The following is a 20,494-nucleotide window of genomic DNA, read 5'->3' as shown; positions in this document are numbered from 1 at the left end:
GCGTGGAGTAGGGGCGAAAGCTGTCCAGAGCACGGTGTTGACCGTGTTGAAAACAGATTGAAAGTAGAAAAGAAAGTAGGAATATTTTTTTCTTCGATGTCGTCTTTCCTTCCTTTAAAGGGTTGAATGTCAAGAGATTGCTCCTGCGGCTGAGAAATTCTGTAGAGATGGTGTTGTTCTGTTAATACATTTCAGTTCCTGATCTGAGTAGAAGTGGACTGTGCATGTGAGCTGCTAATGCTGAGGCACAGAAATTAATTGGCAGAAGACTGGTTTATTTCTTATGCAAATAAAAATATGCTGTGTAATTCAGTGGATTGGAAGGCGTGAGTCTGTGCTCTTTTGTGGCATTTGTGTAGGAAATCTGGAAAGCCTCGCCTGTGATTTGCACAGTGGGGAGTAGAGTTCAGTTATTTTTGGGTACTGCTATTCCTGACTGTCAGGGAATTGTATTGTAAGTGTGAGCACATCATTTAGTTCTTCTGTCTCTGTATCCCCAAACAATCACGTTTCAGGCTGTTACAAGCTGAGATGCATCTCTGTCTACTAGTGATTAAATGGAAATGACTTTATATAGTTAAGTCTGAATGTCAGGGATATCTTCTGAGACGTTTAAGTAGTTCAGTTTCAGTTGTGATTTACTTACCTGGCTGGTGCGATTGGGGCTGCTTGGTGCAGCAGTAGTGGACTCTGTCAAAGCATCTGAAAGTTCTAAATGTTTTAGATCATCAGACAGCCATACAATTTACGCCGCAAACTTTAGAGAGCGTAACCCGTTTAGGAATAAAATGCAGTCTGCTCCATCTCCACCCTGGGTGTGGAGACGGGCTTTCCCCCCCCCATGAAATCTGAACGGCTTGTTTAGCATTTGAATGCTCTGGCTCTTGCTGACAGGTTCAGCTGATCTTTTCAGTAGAGGTCTCCATCGCTCTCGTTCAGTGCCAGCCTTTCTTTCTTGTCCCCTGCACAAATTAAATTGCTCTTTTTCCCATAACAGGAGAACACAGGACCAGAGAAGCAAGGTGCTACCAGCGAGGAAACCGAGGTGAAAAATAAGAAGTTAAAAGGCTAATTAAATTTTTCACTTCGTCGTGCAGGTTTAGTGCCATTCAGTGTGCCGCTGCGGTCCCCAGGACGTTGGCCGAAGTTTCTCAAGCGCAGACGTCTGTGCAGGCTGGTTCCCAGACGCCGAGTGACACAAATGCTGTCAGCGTACCTGTGGTCAACGGCCATGGTCCATCCACCGCTAAACAGACCTCACAGCAGCCCAAAGGGATCATGGGAATGTTTGCAGCGAAAGCGGCTTCCAAACCCCAGGACACAAATAAAGAAACGAAAGCAGAAGCTAAGGAGGCCCCAGGTGTAAGTTACCTCAGACCCTTTGGCAGCCCTCTGGGCTAATAGCTTTAATGAACCGCTCTTCTAGCTTTGCTCTTACGCAACGTAAATAACCTTAACCACTGTAGTGCTGCCTCGTCCACTGCTTCTAGTGCTAAACTTGCTGTCCACTGGGAATGCTCAGTCTCTGTTTTGTGAGTATTTAACTGTACAATACAGACGTGCCTTCTGTCGGTCATCTTGGGGGAGGGTATATTGTGCCACGCTCATGACCTATCCACAAAAGTGTGTTTGCCATAACTTTGAGGCTTTGACGTTCCTCCTTGAGCCAGATCTCCAGCAAGTATAAACCAGCATAGCTGCATTGTTGAGACAATTGTTCCATTGTCCTCAGTTATGCCAATATATACACCGGTTGAGGATCTCACTCTCTCCATTGTGCTTAAAAGGATTTGTTTTGAGCAATAAGTGAAATGTGAGAAGTCCAGGTCTTAAAAGTATCAAGGTGTTTAAACTTGGTCTGTGAGGGAAGTTTCAGAGCTTGACCTGTGCAAGACTAAATTGTTTATCTTCTCAACTGCTGTTTTTTCCAGGATAGGATTACGTTTTCATTTTAATTAGTATAATTGTTTTTAAAGCAATGTGGCCAGTAAATGGGTATTAAAATGGTAATGTTCCCTGCATATGGTTTGGCTTTTTTATAACTGCTGAGTACATTTTGGTTCATTTTTTTCTGATTTTTATAGTGAATTTAGAACGGGTGAAATGTGTGTGTCTGAGTGTTTTGGGAACTTTAGTGTCTGGTTGCCCCTTTTTTTTTTTTTTTTTTTTCCCATGAAAATAAATGGGATTAGGAGGCCAAGCTTCCTTAGGTGTGTTTTTTGTGTGTGTGTGATTTTTCACTTTGGTGGTGGCTATATTAATGGCATAGAGCAGTGATATTTTTTGCAAATGGCTCAGCAGAGCAGCGTACGTGCCAGAGTAGCTGGATAAAGTCTTCATGGTTTGGCCAATCTGTGTTCTTTCCTCTGTCGGTTACTGTGAATTGAGGCACTGATAGTTTGCAAAAAGAACAGTTCTTTACTGGGAACTGACCCAAGTCCCAACCACTTATTTCAGTAACACTGTCAGCCATCAGATGGGAATGTGACCCAAGTTAGATTTGAAGGTCTAGCTCAGGACTCCTAAGTAACTTACTCTCAACCCTTCGATGCGTGTAATATCTAGTATCTTCAAATTCTCCTAAACAGATACTGAAATCTAAGACACTGACTAGTCAACAGATTATATGTGTTTATTTTGCTTGTCCAGAAGCAGCACTATGCATTTTGAGGGCTGTGTTGCATGAATAATTCCTGTGGTTACTCCTCTGTTTGCTTCTAGGTGTCTGCAGTAAGCAGCAAACCGCCAGCAAAGGGCAACATAATGAACAACTTCTTTGGAAAAGCTGCCATGAGTAAGTGCTTTATAACATACATCTGTTTTCAGAAACCATTGTGGTCAGGGACCAGCCTGCTGTAGTTTAAAAAAATAAATAATAAAAATCCTGAGGGATATTGGAAATCTCTCGTTTGTTTGGTTGGTTTTTTTAGCCAAGTACCAATTAAAAAATAATCAGTGGTATCAGGCATCTTGTTATACAGCTGTGATGGGAGGCATAAATAGAAATGAGCAGAAGTCTTACTTCCCACCCCACCAAACTTGTTGGATTTTCTTTGTATCCCCTCTTTTCTTATAGCTTTCCATACTGTTGTTCTGCTCTTTTGGACTTGGAGGGGTTAATGGTTTTGTATGCAGCTTTTAAGTCAAAAATTAGAAGTTGTAAGTGGAATTTTTCAGACAAAAAGCTTGCTGGATGGAGATCAATTAAAATGACATATTTGTGCAGACTAACCCAGGAAGGATTTTTAGTGCAGAAGAAATCTGATTTAAAGTGAGTACTTCTGGCTGGAAGATTAGCTATTGGTAAAACGTTTGCCAAAACCTGTTACGCAGGGTGTGTTAATGATGCTTGCTTTTCATCACAAATCACTGAGGAGTCTATAGTTAGATTTAGGGTGAATTTCTTTACTGAAAACCGAAGAGCTAATAACTGGAGGATAAAAATGAAGGGTGGCCTTTCTCTTTGAGCGGGGCTTTGGAGTAGGTGGCCTCTGGAGGTCCCTTCTGACCTAAATTATCCAAGTCTAAAGAAAATACGCTGAAGCTTTTAAATAGACATTGGAAAAGGACTGTAGGACCTTCTTCAAAGATGCCCTTATAATGAGTACAAGAGGATTCAAAGAAGAGTTACTGAGAGAGAGTAAACAGCTAAATTCACTTTCTAACAGACATTTGTCAGAGTTTGCAGGGTACAGTTCCAGCACTGGACACACAAGGCACAGTACTGTTGGGCATCTTTGAGTTCCTGTTTTGAGGAGGCTGAGGGAGCTGAGGACACTTTCAGCCTAAGCACAGTTACTACCATTAACTCAAGTAAATCCTTAAGATCTGAGCAGATCCCTAGACCAAAGTTCATATGCTGAAAACCCAAGAAGTTGAAATTGTGTGGTGAAGATAACCCAGTGGTGGTGGAGAAAGCTTTGTGGATGCATTTCTGCGATGTCCAATGGGGTTCGCTTCTCTGCTGCGTCCTGTCAGGGGGCACCTCAAGGAAACTTGTGAGGTTGCTGCAGGGAAGGAGCAAACCGAGCAGAACTGGAAATGATTATGCGTGTAGAAGAGATAGGGTGATTCCAGGAGGAAGATTTATTCCCTATATGTTGTACGTTTCTCCTGGCTTCAAAGATTTCACCGTTGCCAGAAAGTCCTGAGTTAATAATAATTGGGTCCTTCGACTCTCTGCTGTTGATCATAAATAAGAGAGCTGTCATTCAGGTTCTTATGTACGAGATGTTTTCCCTTACTCAATGAAGCAGCCAGCCTATTTTCCAAGCAGTGTCAGAAAGGCATTGGCATGGAGTCTTCTAGCCCTCTCGGCAGCCTCTGTTCCTGTTGACAATGTAGTTGATCTCAACGTTGAATGCTTGGGCATTTTGTGCTTGAGATGATGCAGGTTTCTGACTTGTCTGCTCCTCTCTTCTGGTGGCGTGTGTGTAAAGCTGCCGAATGAAGTTCACAGACTGTAATTAGGTGCTAGTGTGCTAACAGCACCACCTCTCAGGTTGATAAATATATTATTTTGCTCTCCATTCCCACCTGCTATCTCTTCTCTGGTAACCGGTTACGCTTTTTGAAGAAGAGTTGTCCTTGTATGTGGTGCTGTGTGGGTGAAAGAGGCTAGTTCTTGATCACATTGGGGCTGGGGTGGGACGAGAAGCCATTACGTTAATGAAAATACTGATCGTAGGCTCTAATGTTATGCAGGATGGAGGCTGCACGCAGCTCTCATTGCTCTTCAGTCCAGCTTTTTTTTGCTTCTGGGCTCTTTCGTGCTTGATTAAAACTTGAATTTAGAAGGGATAAAGTGACTGTAAAGATGGATGTGGTGTTCTGCCAAGGGGGCTGTCTGGACGAGGGGCTCCCAAGCCTTCTGTGCCTTTGGTCCTGGTGACTGCGAGGGCTTCTGCCACTGCCTCCTGGCCCTCTTCTGCAGAGTTGAACTGCTGCAGCACACTCAGCTTGCAGCGTGCTTGGGCTGGACCATCAGGAACAGAACCAAACTGTTAAATCAGCTAGAAATCTAAGCATGTCATTTTTTTGTGTATGACACAGCTCGGTCAATCTAGATCCCTAATGCTTTTACACATCATTCTGTCATTCTGTGATCATCTGTAGTGTTTTCTGTATTCTTGGGGCCCAGTGTTTTGTTTAGCTGACTCCTTTGTAAGTTGTCATTCATACTGAATGCCCAGTGTTTCTTCTTTTTTAATGGTTTATTCACAGATAAACTCAAGGTCAACTCTGTGCCTGAGCAGCCAAAGGAGGAGAAAGAAGTTGACAAGCCTTCAGTTCCTGAAGCACAGCCAGAGTCGTCCTCTAATACTGTAGTAGAGAAACCTGGGAAGAAAACGGAGTCTGCTAGAAGTCAACAAAAGGACAAAAAAAGGTGGGCCACACCGTTCAGGGTCCCTGTGATCTGTTAACCTGCTTGTTGATGACCTGCATGGAGCTGGCTGGTTGTACAATACTGGCTCACCTCCTGTTTCCAGCTACTAAATTGCATTAAACCTGGCTAAAATTATCTCTCTTGGAATTCTTTCCTAATATTTCTTTTCCATTTAGTGCTGTAGATGCCTCAGGGCCATTTGTGCCATTGCAAATGGTGAGGGCCATGGTCCAGGTAGTCTTCAGTGGGAGAGGGTGGCCTTCCATGAGACAACCTCACGCTGTGAGAAGACTTAGTATAGACCCCGCAGGCAATCTGGGGGGGCTGGCAGGAGCACCTGTACAGCAGGGAAGGTAGTATATTCCCAAGCTTATATGTACACAGCTCCCAGCACACAAAGTTCTGCTTGTTGATTTCCATAGCTAATGTACTGCTGCTTTCAATGCCGCCGGTTTACTTTGGGCTGAGACTCCAAGTAAATGTTAAGTTCAGCCCTTTGTGTTTAATCCAACCCAAACTGACAGAGACAAAAAATCATTACAGTCTGATGGCTCTCTGGTGGCCTATGAGTAATTAATTGGTGGTCTCAATCTGTTTCTAACTAAATAGGTAAGCGCACCGCCCAGCCCACCATCACAGTTAGTGCTAACTGGTCGTCTTATTGATAGCCTTATTCAAAAAGCCAAGAGCCTGGAAACTGCACGTTGGCAGTGTGGGGTTGGGAAGGCCACTTGGGCTGTACCAGCTCTATGAGGATACGTGGGCCTTTAGCCTCCAGGCTTGTTAGTCTGACACGTCTCGCCAACATTAAAAAGAAAGAAGCTATTTTATTTTTCCAGTAGTCTTTAAAAATGGCTCCAGGATTCTGAGACACTACCTCATAGTCAGTCAGTGGCAAGCAGTCTGTCAAAAGAGCTTCTGAGCGATGCTGTTGGGGACATTAGTGTTTGGGAGCCTGAGCTATAGAGACAAGATCAGAAATGCGCTCTTGCCAGTTTGCTGTGGCCAAGCTAGGTGAGGTACTGGGCAAAACATTGGACTGCGGAGGGGCTAAAGAAATCCTCCTTGTTTTGGAGAACTGGGTATGGGTAAGGATGAGAGGCTTGAAAATGCTTGTGCACCTCTGCCTGATTGTTTAGATTAGTATACTTCAGCATGTGTGATGCTCCTGTTTTTAAGAGGTACAGGGGTGTTTGATTTCCTTGCTAGCAGTACTTCCATCAGGAACGTGCTCGTCTAGGCATGCGTGATGCTTTCATGCACGCCCAAGGGATAACATGTGTTCGTTCCTTTTTTCCTTTTCTTTTTGTGGCAGTAAAATGAAGAGGGTGGACAAGTCGGACAACGAGGAAGAAAGAGATCCCGAAAATCTAAAGAAAAAGAGGAAGCGAATCAAACAACTTCAGTCTGACAGCAGTGATGAGGAAGGTAACAAGATGCGTAAACAACCAGGCATGTAGGTCAGGGGCCTGATTTCGACAATATTACTATCCAAGGCTGTTGGTCAACGATTGAGGGAATAGTTTAGAGGACTAAAGACCATGCAAATGGCTGTAGCTTGAGCTTTCTGTTTATCTTGTGCTGCAAGCACTTGGGCATACGGTTGAGATGCCTCAGTCATTCAGTCTTTGTTTTAGCTTAGCTCAGATCTGGCTGTCTCCTCACCAAGTGTGCTGCCAGTCATGCTGACGTGTGGGAAGGAGGTTCTCAAATCTGTTGTGAAAGATAACGCGCCTTCCAGAATTCTAGGACTGGTCATAACCAGTTTATTTGGTGAGTAAACACTTGCAAAGTGACTTCCCCCCTCCCAGGGTCATTTTTAGTATCTTTATTCTGTCTGTTTATAGAAATGGTTTGGAAGACAGCATTGGAAGCACGACTTCCAAAAAAAAAAAATAGAGAGAGAAACTGGAGGCAAAACAGTTGAGCCATATCCGATGCGACTCTGCGTCTCCTCGGTGGCTGTTGGCTTTGGTAGGAGTAGGGTGCCCAGAACATTGCAAGATTCATGTTTATAATGAGGAACAGCAGGGCCGGATTCCAAAGAATGTGGATAATTGAGGTGACAAATGCCGTTCAATATAGATAACTGGAAACTAAGTTGGGATCGAGCTAAGGAGTATGTGCTAAATGGAACAGTCATCCAACAAGCTGATCAGGAAAACAATTTGGGGATCATTATGGACAAATAATTGAAACCACCAGTTTGGTGTATTGCTCCAGTAAAAAAAAGGTGAAACAGCAAATGGGTCATATTAGTGAGGAGGTAGACTCCAGCAGGAGAGCTGAAGCTGTTTGCTTATTTAGTGTGGCTAGCACATGAGAAACAACCACAAAATTAAGAGAATCTGTAATACGTGTTAGAGAGGCAAATGCTGTTGGATATCTTAGCAGTCTCCATGCCACCTTAGGCCTATTTTCATGGTTTCTGTTTTGCCCAGCGTAATTTCAAGTGGTCTGTGTCATCAGGCATCCATCACTTCTACTCAGACTATTCCACAGGATGATAAATCTCTCAGGAAGCTGTTCTTCACGTTCGGCCTTAATTTCATCACATTCCTGTCTGCAGCTCCTTGTTTGGCCATAAAAAAATATATATGCCCACACTCTTTGGTATTTATTTCTTTAAATGTTTGTAAGCTATTATCTGGTCTTTCCATTTACTCATCACTCAGCCTACTGACAAGCCGCGTTGTTTAGCTCTGAAGAGGGAAGATTGAAATCAGCCCGTTTAGCCACTTGAAGCACCGCTCCTTGCTGGGCTGGAATCTCTCGGCTCGTCTGCTCTCCGCTAGCAAGGGCGGGCAGAAACGAGCCCCGTGTTTCGGACGCGCGGTAGGGCTGTACGGAGAGGCTGCTTTTTGAAGCACGAAGGCTTTTTGGTCCAGTCTTCCTTGTGCTGCCGTGAGTTGGGGACCCGCAGCCTCCTGTGTTCACGACAGTGCTCTGAGCATGCCGTGAGCTGAGAGGTGACCCCGCAGTCTATTTTCCAGAGCTCTAAGAGCTCTTTTGGTCTCAGGAGACCGAGAGCAGTGCCATAAGACTGTCATAATTTGAGGAGTGCTTTCTATAGACAGTACTGCAAACTTCTGCTTGCTGCGTATCCACTTTTGATTTTGAGTATTAGAGCTCTCTGGTCTTCTGTTGAATACCTGTCTTACGTTAGCATGGGGTGGAGAGTTAATGCCTTTGAATGTGGTGCCTTCTGTTCTCATTTATTCCAAGCTGTGGTCTGGAGTCTGTGTATACTTCTACCTCAGTGCACGCAGTAGGCCTGTTTTTGGTTTTATTTTATTTTTGTTCTTAAGTGTGAGTTAACTGGATTTGCAATTAGAAACCATGGGTCTGGTCCTCTGGTCAGATTTGGGGCCCAGTTATCTCACTAACCTCATTCTCAGTAGCTTATTGAAAACAATACGAGTAAGGCTACCTACCCACTCATCTGTAGAGAGGCTTGGGTTTTGGTTTACTCCTATTTAACCTACTGGAGATGTACGCAGAAAGTTTGACTTTCTGTCTGGAGAATTTTCTCGTCGCTGCTGTTGCTCCTCTTGCATCATGGTCCACTTTGTTCTTTCCATTATGTCGAGAATCGGCTTTGTGTTATGTATTAGAATTGTAAATTTATGCAAATTACAGTGTGGGTATACAAATTTGTATATTACGCAGATTAGCTTAGTGCTATTCCCCCTTTCAAAAGGGAAAGATTAGAATTGAGAGATCTTCTCTGTTCTGCCTTTTTAAGCTAATGGCTATCTAAACCACCCCGATTAGGTCTGCGTTCAGCCCTTTGGTTCTGCCGCTTGCCCTTGAAAATCCAACCACATGAAAGAAGATAGATTTGAATTCTTTGAAATATTCCTACTGAATACAAATGCATTCAGTATTCAAGTATAAGAATGTAAGTTGGATGAAACAAATCATTTTAAAGGAAAAAAAAAACATCCAGCAGCTGGACTTTGAGAGCATTTATCCTTGGAAAGGTTGGAAATGGGTTTCTCTGGAGCGCAGGGGCAATTTTAACGGGCAGCATCAGTGAGCAAAATGGGGCCTGGAGTGACATTGTTCCCCATCGCATCCCTGTGGGAGCGGGGAAGAAGGCGCCATATGCTGCGCGGCATTTGGAAATCGCCGCTGGACAGGGCATGGTTCATCCGCCACCTGCGTCGCTCACCCGCGGATGATCGAGGGGTAAGTTATTCGAATATGCAAAAGGCAACGTGGGAAGCTGCCCCGCCAGAGCAGATATCAAAGGCTGACAGTCTCGTTGCCGCTTACGCTAACGCGCCGGGCTAACCTGGCTGACCTCCACTGGGAGCAAACGAGGAGGTGCTCGCCCAGACTGCTCCTCGTGGCTCGAGGAGGCACGGCCTCGGGCAGGGGTGCTAACCTCTCCCGCGGGTGCAGCTGCAGATACAAGGGGACGCTTGTCCGCCGCCACTGCTGTGACTGAACGGCCTTCAGACAGGGCTCCACCTGTGTAACCGCCAGTAAAACCGCTGCCCTTTTTCAGGCAGACTTAGCGATGTTTTGTGGGTTTGAAATGAGGTCCGTACGACTGATGCAAAGCACTGTATGGGCGCTCTTATGTCGGGGCAAGTCTTTTTGCGTTGTTCTCTATTAGTCTGCTCTTAACGTACTGAAATTAGCCCAAAATAAGCTCTTCTTACATGAGCGTCAGCACATTGTACCGAGTTGAAAATACAGAGAGCGCATAAGGCACAATCCTCTCCATTTAAATGATTTTTCATTAAAAAGTTATATTGGTATGAGGGTGCCTTAGTCACTGCAGGTTGTTTTGCTTCCAGTGCCAGAATAAACTACACTGAGTGCGTCCACAGAGGACAGGAGGTCTTGGCAGCTTCAGCTATACCAACACAGGCAGCGTTTCGCAGTGTTGACAAGTGTTTTACAGCCACTTTGGAGGGTGATTTCAGTGGCACTGTAACCTACAAACTCTATCGGTTTCGGAGAGCCGCAGCAGAAGCACTAAAGCTTCTCACAGTTTTTCCAGGCAGGGTCAGAGCAAACCGAACAAAGCCAGGATTTACATCTTTGGTACATCCAATTGCCCAACTTGTATCCATTTCATGCAGCTGTTGCTGTTGAGTAAACTGTGGGCAGCAGCGAGAGGTTGACTCAGGAGTTATCACATGTCAGAGGGCTGTGTTGGCTAGAAAAGGATAATAAAGTAATAGAGACGCAGCTTGATGGCAGTCCGAAACACTCTGACGTGGGGAGAAGGTGCCTTCTGCCTGACAAAAACTGGGGGAACTTGTATGAAGGAGGGTGGAAAAAAAGCCCAGATTTCCCCCAAGCAAGCATAGTGGGGTTGACATGCTGGAAATACCTCCCGCCGCCTCTGCTCGAGCATGGCAGAGGTGGCAGCTTTTCACCCGGCTGGTTTTCAGCCCTCTTTAGCCTACGCTCTCTTAAGAGGTATTTTCAAATTGATGCAGCCGGCCTGGGCAGGCGGTGGAGCAGGTTTGGTGCTGCTCAGTATATGGACGCTTCAGCCTGCAGTTGCCGTGAGACTATGATAAATATTGAGAATGTTGAGTTCCCCGCAGCTCCTCGGCTGCGGTCCCGGCTGCCCCAGCAGTTAGCACCTTAGAGCAGATCCGTCGTTTGGTTTTTATCTTTGCACAGCTGCCAGACTCCAGTTCTTTGGAGCAAGGTGAAATACCGAGTCATGTTATCCCACTCTGTTTGCATTTCTGCGCCTCGCTTACTGAAGTAGTTAGGAGGCTGAGTCCTTGTTTGAAGAATGTAATTTATTATTTAGCCTTGGCAGCCAACCACTGTTTCACTTGAGCCCTTCTTAACCTATGAAGGTCAGTTGGCCGCATGCCTGGCACAGTCATAACTCTTAACACTGACCTAATCGGTTGGGACAGCTACAGATCCAGAATTCGTGTTACAACGACAGGATGAATGCAGTGCTACAGCCAGCAGAGCTGGGAGGAGAAGCCAAGCAGGCACTCTGTCCTCCCATCCGGCGGCATCGTTATTATTATTAAGCAATAGGTCAGATGAGGAGTTTCTTCCCCCACATTCCTAGCTCTCCCCCACATTTGAGGACTTGCATGGCAGCATTTCTCACTTGGATTTGGAGAGGATTCCTTCAAGCCATTTAAATTAGTCACAGTGTCTGCTGCGTGGTGCAAGGTGCTGCTCCTTCCCCTCTTGCCCTGCACTGATTTTTCTTCACCGTCACGGCTCTGTCCCTCTGCCAGCCCCACAGAAGGGTGACCCTGGCTTTTTCATTTGTCTGTAAGCGCCCTGTTAGTCTCGCTGAGGCCCGGTTTGACGTTGCTGGTAGAGGCTTCAGAGCTGGTTTTGCTCTGTACAAATTTATGAAGGTGGCCTTGATGATTTCAGTCAGTTTTGGCATTGAAAGGATTCCGCTGTCTCTGTCTTTGCACCTGGAGGAGAGTGCAGATGACGGCAGATAAGAGAATGGGCTTAGCTTTTTGGGGTGGTTTGGTTTTTTCCTTGTTTTTCAAGTGAAAGGTTGGGGTGTCCCTTAATCTTTCAGGGTGGGTGATAGTATATTGCAGTTAATTCTTGGATTAAGGTAGTTTCAAGCTAATGGCGTGGATTGTTTGGGATATGCAGCACCACTTGTTAAGCAATGACTGTTTTACCCATGAGGGAGAGGTAGAGAAACTCAGGTCATCCAGTGTTTTGGGAATATGTCGTCTTAAACCCTGCCTCTTTCAATTTCTAAACAAATTACAGCCCCTTTTTTTAATGAGCAAGTGAAATATATGGCTAAAACATGCCAGTTTCTGTGCCTATTTTTAAAGTTTCGTTTGGTGGAAATGATTTGGCTTACCAAAAATCCCAAATGCACTTCTCCCATCCTATCCCTCCCTCCTTCCTTTGGGAACTGCAGCACAGGGCGAGCTGGCTGGCTGGAGGCTGACCGCTTTGGACGACTTGTCCTGACATGAATCAAACAAATCCAAGCAAGAACTTGTAAACCTTGATCTAAATACAGGTTACAAACAATTGCTCAGAGTTAAATGAAGTGATGAGGCAAAAGGGTAGCTGCAAGGAGGCATTAGACCCACGTGCTATTAAGATGTTTGTCTTCTTAGCAGGTGTCCCACCGTCTCCTGCACCTGAGGAAGAGAAAGCTCCATCTCCACCCCCTGTACCTGCTCTGAAAACTGAACTGGAGCCTGCATCTGCGGAGGTAAGAGCACATTCGGGTGATTAACTTCTGTTTTTATTCAACTCAGTGGGGATTCCCCAACCACGTTTCAGATGCTAAGGGGGGAGGTCCTGTTTGCTTGTCAAGTCATCACCTCATCCTGCTTGAAAGAATCTACCGTGTTCACGAGTTCATTCATTTTCTAGACTATTACTTAAACTCTAGCTTTTCTGCTGACATAGTGCAGTTTTCTGTTTTCTTCTCTTTTTTCCCCCTCCTAATGGTTCTATGAATTGTGGCTTGTATTTGAACGCGCTTTCCTCTCAATCTTGGCCTCAGGAGTCAGGGCAGGGCCAGAAATGAAACCAGAGACTCTTGGTATTCAACCTCGTATCGCAGGGAGGCTGCTGCGTGAGGGAGGTGGGCTGCGATTGGCAAGAAGTTAACCTCTGAGCTGAGAAAATACATGTAGTTTTACTGAAAGTGCAGCTGTTTGCCACAGCAGGAGTTCTGATGTCTTCCACACCTTGTTATTCCCTCATTCTTCAGAGGTATGATGGGACAACCCTAGTGCCGCCTTCTCATATAACTAAACACATTTCAAAATGTCATGTGCCTCCTGTGCTGGCAGATGGGAAAGCTTGCTGTCTCATTTGAGCTGTATTTTGTCTCTCTGAAATTTATCCCGGTAGGATGGGGACAATTGTGGCATTAGCGAAAATGAGACTAGGATATCCTGGGAAGGGACAGGATTAGTTATCAAATCATGCTCAGCTTCATTAGAGAGACTAGATTTCACTCCTGGGGCCGCTGCTTTTATGACCCATGTGCGTGCATGGAGCCTTAACTCTGGATTTCTCACAATACTGCACTGTCCTTCAGGTTTCAGCTGGAGGGAGGAAGAGGAAACGGAAGCGTGTGCTGAAATCCAAAATGTTTATTGATGAAGAAGAAGGCTGCATGGGTAAGACACCTCAGTGGAACTAACTTTATTGAAGATGTGTTGAAGATTTTTACAGGCTGGCCTCTCCCAGGCTTTGAAAGAGGTTCACAAAATCACTTGGTTATTCCACTTCAACCTCATGCTCCCGGATTGGGGTAACTGCCCTCTGGTGAAGGCCTCGGTAGGGAGTCATGGAGCTGCGGCTGAATCCTTATTCTTTTTTGATTATTCACAGATTTTTCTTTCAGTTCTTCTCCCTTCCCTCCTGCCAGCACGAGCACCTCCTTCATTGGCTCTCCTCTCCAAAGATACAAGCTTTTAAAGATGATGCAGAGAGGTCTAGGTTTTGGGATAAATTCTGGCTGGGATAAGTTGGTTGGTTGTTGGGTTGGTGCTTTTTTTTTTTTTTCTTTGGGGGATAAACCGAGAGCTGTGCAGCAGAGCTTGATTATATGTTAATATAAACTTGTAAGTATCCCAAATAAACAAGGAGTAAGTTGGGGGATTAAATCCTTGAGAGGGTTGCTGTTTCTGATAAGGATGGCTCCGCTTTCAGGAGGGGAGAGAGTCTCTACAGAAGTACTGAGAGCCAGAGGCTTTGAATTCCAGCCTGACTGGGCACTGCTTCCTCCTGTGACCTGGAGAAAGCTGCGTAACACCACTGTACTTGTTTCCTCCTCTGTGTCCTGACATTGAAGTAGAGCTACAGCAGTTCAGAATCTTTTTCTTTTTTTTTTTTTTTTTTTTCCTTAAAGGTTTTAAAAATTTAAGAGGGTGGTATGTGTTTTTTGTAGCGCTGTTGTCAGCTCAATTATATGGGATGCTTAACGTTCTCCAGCCTTGCTGATCTGAGTGGATGTCAAGGGAACTCAGCCAGTTCTAGGAGGAGATCTGTTGCCATTGTACAGGTTTGTCGTTGTGCATAAGCGTAGATAGATAACGGGCTTGCTTGGCCCAGATGTGGAGCTGCCTGGACGTGAGTCAGCTTGTGTCTGTTTGCACCTGCCTGTGTAGTTGTGTCTTATGTTTCCTATTAACGTCGCGTGTCTCCTTTAAAGAAGTCTAAAGCTAGCACTCAGCAACTGGCTGCACTAGTCACTGAAATCTCAAGTAGTGGATTTTTGTCAAAGAATTGGACTTGCACAGAGTTACTGACTGCTTTGGCTGGGTGCGTTATGGGGTGTTTTGCTCTCCCATCCCAGATAGAACCATTAAAACACTTGGAAGGAAAATGGAACAAAAAAGCATTAGCTGGGGAGTTGAGTTGAACAAGGTCTGCATCCAGAGCTTGGAGTAATGACTGTTCCGGGTTCAGCTTCCAGCAAAGAGTGCTCTTCTCTTTCTCTTCAGCCCTTTCAAAACACACCAGGGCTGGGAAAATTGCCTTTCTTTTTCTTCTCCTCCCCCCCCCCCCCCCCCCCAAAGGGTTTAATAGTCTCTTGTGAAAACCAGACCTTTGGTTTTACAGTTGATATCCACTACCATTTTGCGAAAAGGGAAATGCAAGCCTCTGTTGTGCCTCTGGGAGACAGATCCTCCAGGAAGGAGGGAGGGATGGAGGTGGGATACTGAGGAACTGGCTAGGGAGGAGATGCTGCTTTCTGTACTAAAAACTTACCAGGCTGTTGCGCAGAACTTGCTGTCTGGTTATTGTCCAGTTTCCCTCCTGCCTTCCCTTCCCCACCCTTTCCGTGCACAAGCCTAATCATTCAAAGGCTAAATAACTTGCAAATCTCCCAGGCTAATGTAAATTGTTGTTATTCTTTGACATATAGGGGCTTTTTTCTCCCTCTCCCTGCTGTCTTTTTTTTTTAAGCAAGGAGTAAATTAGAGAGACATCAAATCCTAACGTTAGGCTTAGGCTTTACTGTATATTTCTCCGTGATTTTAAGTGATCATTTTCACAATAGCTGCAATAGCAAGGAATTGGTGTCAAAAAGCAAAACTAATTTAGGGATTAGCCCTGAGGGAAATTGAGCAATTAAAATATCTGTGGAGTTAAGCACAAGGCATGTTACCGTGCATCAACAGGGACTCGATCGAGTCTAAAGCGAAAGGGAATTATTGAGGTTTAAGCTAGTGCATTTCTACCTTGCACTTTCTAAAGCTTGAAAACATGCATACTGACTTGTACGTTGGAATATATCTGCATACATTGTAGGTAAATTCGTTCATACAGCACTGGCTTAAGTTAGAGCTCAGATAATTTGAGTTACCATGATTTAGCGACTCTGGCTGTGAGCTGAGCATCAGTAACTATCTGTGTGCTGTAGCTGCTGCAAATACAGAATTTTTAAGTTTGGCTGAGATCTCAGTAAAAGAAGGTTGCTCTAAGATGTGTTATCTTGCAATTAGAAGGGATTAAGTGCATGTTTTTGGAGTTACCAATGATTACTGACAGGGGTGACAACACAACAACTTTTTAAAGCTCAGTAAGTGGCCAGTGGTCTGTTATAGCTGCTCACTGAAAAGCCAGTTGCCTCCGAAGGGAGGTGAGCTTGGGTTTAAAGTCCGTGTTTGAGCATCCGCTAGCACTGCAGAACAGGTTTCCCACCATTCCTCTTCCCGGTCTCTGGTTACGTAGAAAACCTTATTTAATTTGATGCATTAATACAAGTGAAAGCCAGTTTCCCAGAAGAAGGGAAGTTAGGACATCTGTTTGAAAGAATACAGTTGCTAAAGAAAAATGACTTACTAGAAGAATACCAGAGCACTGCTGGGAAAGCTGATATAACAACATTTACTAGTATCTAACGATGGCTTTCATCAGCGGAGCTGACTTCAGTTTAATTTCCGTGAGCGTTGTTTTACGTCCCTTAGCTTTCCATCACCCGACGCTGACGGCAGCGAGCTGGCAATCCCATTCAGTCACAGTCCTTGATTTCACTTACGGGTTTGGTTTTTTTTTAAGGGATTTCTTTATATTTGCCCTGTTTGCCCACCGGTATAGAAAGAAGCTGCCCCCAGGGGTTTGTGCTCCTTCTCTGAGATGCGCTACGTTTGCTTTGCTCTTCCCTGACTGTCTGATGTGCACGGAGCTGGTGAGGGAAGGCTGGGTCTGTCTCTGGATTGTCTTGTCTGGATTTCGGGGCAATCTGATGGCTTTGGCCCCTGTGGAAATCGGGTCAAGTCAGAATGGTGGTTTTTCACCTTAAACTAGATGTTCTGTCGTCTAACGCTAAACTACATACTCTGATCTCGTTCAGATTCGTCACTTTGATAGCTGCTTGTCAGCCTGTGCAAGACCAATTGATGGCTGCAGGCCAGTCCCTGGTAGAGAACTGTCGTAGCTGTGGAGGTCTTAAGCACTGTTGACCCTCGTTTCTAGAAGAGGGCAACGCTTGAACAGATTTGGAGCGGGAACTGTCCTCTCGAGGGCCCTTCCCGCGGGGAACCCTTGGGCTGCTGCCGTTCAGGGTGTGCATATGGCCAGTGAATGAATGTGTATGGTGACACTAAGCCGTTTTGAAAGAGCTGGATGGCATTAAAAGCTCCCGGGTCATTAGTACTGACAAACAAAGAGGGACTGGTGGAGGATGTTAAGGTTGGGGGCAGCCGTGGCTGCAGTGATCATGAGAAGATAGAGTTCGGGTTTAAGTACAGTAGGCACAAACCAATTGAAACCTTGTAATTATTGAAAGGCTGAGGGACTTGGGGCTTTTTAGTCTGGAGAAGAGAAGACTTAGGGGGGATCTTATCAATGCTTATAAATACTTCAAGGGAGGGTGCCGGGGGGATGGGAACAGTCTTTTTTTCAGTGGTGCCCAGTGACAGGACAAGAGGGAACGGGCACAAACTTGACCATAGGAAGTTCCCTCTCAACATGAGGAAGAACTTCTCTCCTGTGCGGGCGGCAGAGCGCTGGCACAGGCTGCCCAGAGAGGTGGGGGAGTCTCCCGCTCTGGAGCCATTCCAAACCCGCCTGGACACCGTCCTGTGGCACTGCTGTAGGTGCCCCTGCTCTGGCAGGGGGTGGGACTGGGGGAGCTCCAGAGGTCCCTTCCAACCCTGACCAATCTGTGATTAACCTGCTATATTATACTTTAAGAAAGAGGAGAGGCAGTTTGACTCCATGTATGGAAAACCAGTTCAGTCACCTGGATCTACTGCATAACCTTGAGCGACAGACTTAATTCCTGTCTCTGGCATGTTCTCCTTGAACCCAAAATGCTCATTTCCAGAAATGCAGTGGGAAGGCTGCAGTGGGGAGCTCTCTGCTCTTTGCTACGCAGGCTTAACCGTCATCATCTGTTCCTCTTGTCTTTTAACCAGTGACCGAGAAGGTTTACGAGAGCGAATCCTGTACAGACAGTGAGGATGACTTTGCCAAGTCCAAGCCACCGGCTGCGCACAAACAGCCTGCGCTGCCTGCGAAGAAAGAACCAAAGGAAGAAAGGAAGAACCTGAAGAAAGGGGCAGCTACTGCCAACAGAGCCAACAAACAGGTCTCCATCATGGGGTTTTTTCAGAAGAAATGAACTGGGTCTTTCTCCCGGTCCTCTTGGCAGCTTGGGAGCATTGCTCTTTTTGTGTGGCTTTTCTGAAAGCCACTGCATTGGAGGAGGACAACACGCAATCTTCAGTTACGTAAGATATCTTGCTTACTGTGTAAGTAAGCCCTCTGGACTAGATTTTTTGTATGGGAGAAAAGTTTTATTTGTTGCTGCAATAATTTCAGTTGTCTTTATGAAGCAGTATGGGAATGGCCAGCTAGAAGCAGAATCTAGAGGAACTCTCGGAAGACTGTTAATCTATTCACATGAAATTTATTTTTTTTTTATGCAGCCTCTCACCTGTTAGGTGCTGAAGGTTTGTTCCACAAGTGGTAGATGGACTAAATTAGGAGTCAAGTTGTGGTGCTTTCCCCCCCACCCACTCTTTTTATACCCCCAACACTCCAGATTGATCTAAATGTTCACGTTGGTGAGAAGCTCTAACGTAGCAGGTCTTCGGGCATACACACAAATACCAAACATCTGCTTCAGTTTTAACTGAATGAAATGAACTTAATTTTCCCCCTAAGACTGGTAAATAGTTTTTGCTCTGCCTTTCATAATCTTTTTTTGGACAAAGCAGCTCATATAAAATTCTCTTACTCTTTTCTTCCTTGAACGTATCCTCTGTAAATTGCTCAGATGCCTAATTATAGACTGGGACGCTGTTGGTGCACTGTCTTTGCAAAAACATCTTTGAGGCTTCCCACACAATTGGCTCCAGTGTAATTGGGGGAAGGCTTCGCTGTTATTGGGAAAGCAGCTGCGTCTTTAACCTTGAAAGATAGCGAGTCAAAGGGCAGAGCGATTAGAGAGCACTTCTGATAACGCCAGCCAGGTACATGCTGTCGTTGGCTGTGAAGAATTGCAGGCTGCTTTTTGGGTTTGTAGGGTTTTGGGTTGCCTGAAGTTTTCTTTTTACGGGCATAAACCAGACAACAGCAGAGTTGTTTTCTAGGACGTCTCGTCATCTGCCTGCTGAAGGAAGTGTGTCACAGCAAACGGTCCTGAGGAACCAGTTATTGGAGATGAATAAAGCACTGCAGTCTTGTTAATCAGCAGTGAGTCGTGGTTTTGGATGCCTCCTGATTTTTTTGCTGCTAAATTTGATAGATATATGTAAAAAGCCAGATTTTTCCAGGGGATGGGTGCTGAGCATTTCTGAAGCATGGCCTGGTGAAGGCTCCCAGACGGGCAACTGGTGTCCTCAGTGGTTGTTTGAGTGGTGTCAGGCCAACGTACATATGGATACGTACATACACATTGGTATACAAAGTGTTTGTGGTTGGCAGAAAGGCAGACAAAGTCTGAAGAGCGTGAACCGAGGAAGAAACGTCTTCAGGCACCGAGCTGAAAGCGTTCTGACCTGTGGGCAGTAAAAGGGCCAATCGAGTGCATTTACAGTCCTTTTGACCAGGAGATCAGGTCAGCGACTCGAGAAATTTGAATGCGCACCTAATAGTGACCAAAGAGTTGAAGTCGCATCACCCAAGGCAGGTTGCACCCTCGGCACACGTGAGAGGATCTGCTTCAAACCAGCCAATGTCTCTGGATCTGTGCCTGTGTCCCAGCTGAGTGGGATCGCTGCTCTTGGGGCTCTTCAGGGGTCTTGGGGCTCTTCAGGAGTCATCTTGTAGCTCAGCACTGTCCCTACGTAGCTCCCCGTAAGCGTTAAGAACTTAAACTCTGGGCTTTATGAATTTGAGATGTATAGGGGAAAATAATGGGAAGACGGGTGAGGGAAGGCAGAAGTGGTGCGGTACTCGCAGACATCCACCTGTGGAGCCTGCTGTGCAAGCTGGAACAGGTTTCGTGCTCTCATGGTACGTTGGAGTGTCGTGGGCAACAGCGGGACACGGGGGAAGAATGAACCACTGTAGCGTTTCTGTTTCTTCTTGGTAGAATGGAGGGTATATTTTAAGAAGTAATAAGTAACAAAACCCATTAAATAAAGACTTTTTTCTTTTGTCCTTGTTATTCCGTAAATGATATGTTTCCAGTGGTCGCTGTGACATTGGACTGTGGGGAAGAATATCACTGGTGAGGTGGGTAAAGAGATCTTCCATGGACACCAGGGGTGCAAGCATTAAACGGAGGGTTTTCAAGCACCCGAAACGAGTGTGAGAACATCTCAAACTGTCAGGATCTGTAGCAAATTGACCCCTTGAGTCTTATTCCAAACATTGACAGAACATGGGGTCCTGGTGTTCTTGCACCTTGCCTCTACCGTGGTCTTGCTGGAGCTCGCTGCTCCACCCCGACTCCCTCTATAACCAGATCAACGTCATAGGCGACTTCCTCAGGAAAATGACTTAATGTCTGAAGAAGCAGGACATGGGCGAACTTCAGACTTCCAAAAATCATGATCTAATAGTCCCCGCCTCCCCCCCACCTCCTGTGCTTCATGAGCTGCCAGCCCCAGGGGGCCTCAGGTCCCTTGGTGAGGCTGGAGTGGTGTCCCCAGGCGCAGGGCTGAGTCCCTGAGCCGCTGCTCAAAGGGAGAAGATTCCCTC

The 20,494-nt window shown here is 45.6% G+C and overlaps 1 protein-coding gene across 2 annotated transcripts in view; it reads left to right on the top strand.

The window, feature by feature from the left end:
- The window catches only part of POLD3 (DNA polymerase delta 3, accessory subunit), a 30,369-nt gene extending 10,418 nt beyond the window's left edge, over nt 1-19,951 (top strand). Inside the window, exons 6-12 of one of the 2 annotated variants that reach the window (XM_082498222.1) lie at nt 1,098-1,362; nt 2,722-2,794; nt 5,224-5,386; nt 6,702-6,814; nt 12,493-12,587; nt 13,428-13,509; nt 17,761-19,951. In XM_082498222.1, coding sequence (XP_082354348.1) covers nt 1,098-1,362; nt 2,722-2,794; nt 5,224-5,386; nt 6,702-6,814; nt 12,493-12,587; nt 13,428-13,509; nt 17,761-17,966 — 997 coding nt within the window. In that variant the 3' untranslated portion in view covers nt 17,967-19,951. Of the gene's footprint in view, nt 1-1,097; nt 1,363-2,721; nt 2,795-5,223; nt 5,387-6,701; nt 6,815-12,489; nt 12,588-13,427; nt 13,510-17,760 lie in introns of both variants that reach the window. The other variant, XM_082498221.1, reaches the window with a different exon arrangement.
- The last annotated feature ends 543 nt before the right edge of the window (nt 19,952-20,494 follow it).

This window comes from Vanellus vanellus (genome assembly GCF_965231255.1).
Source record: "Vanellus vanellus genome assembly, chromosome: 1".
In the NCBI taxonomy this organism is placed as follows: domain Eukaryota; kingdom Metazoa; phylum Chordata; class Aves; order Charadriiformes; family Charadriidae; genus Vanellus; species Vanellus vanellus.
The sequence above is the reverse complement of the archived record's forward strand: the minus strand, read 5'-3'. Positions and strand labels throughout refer to the sequence as shown.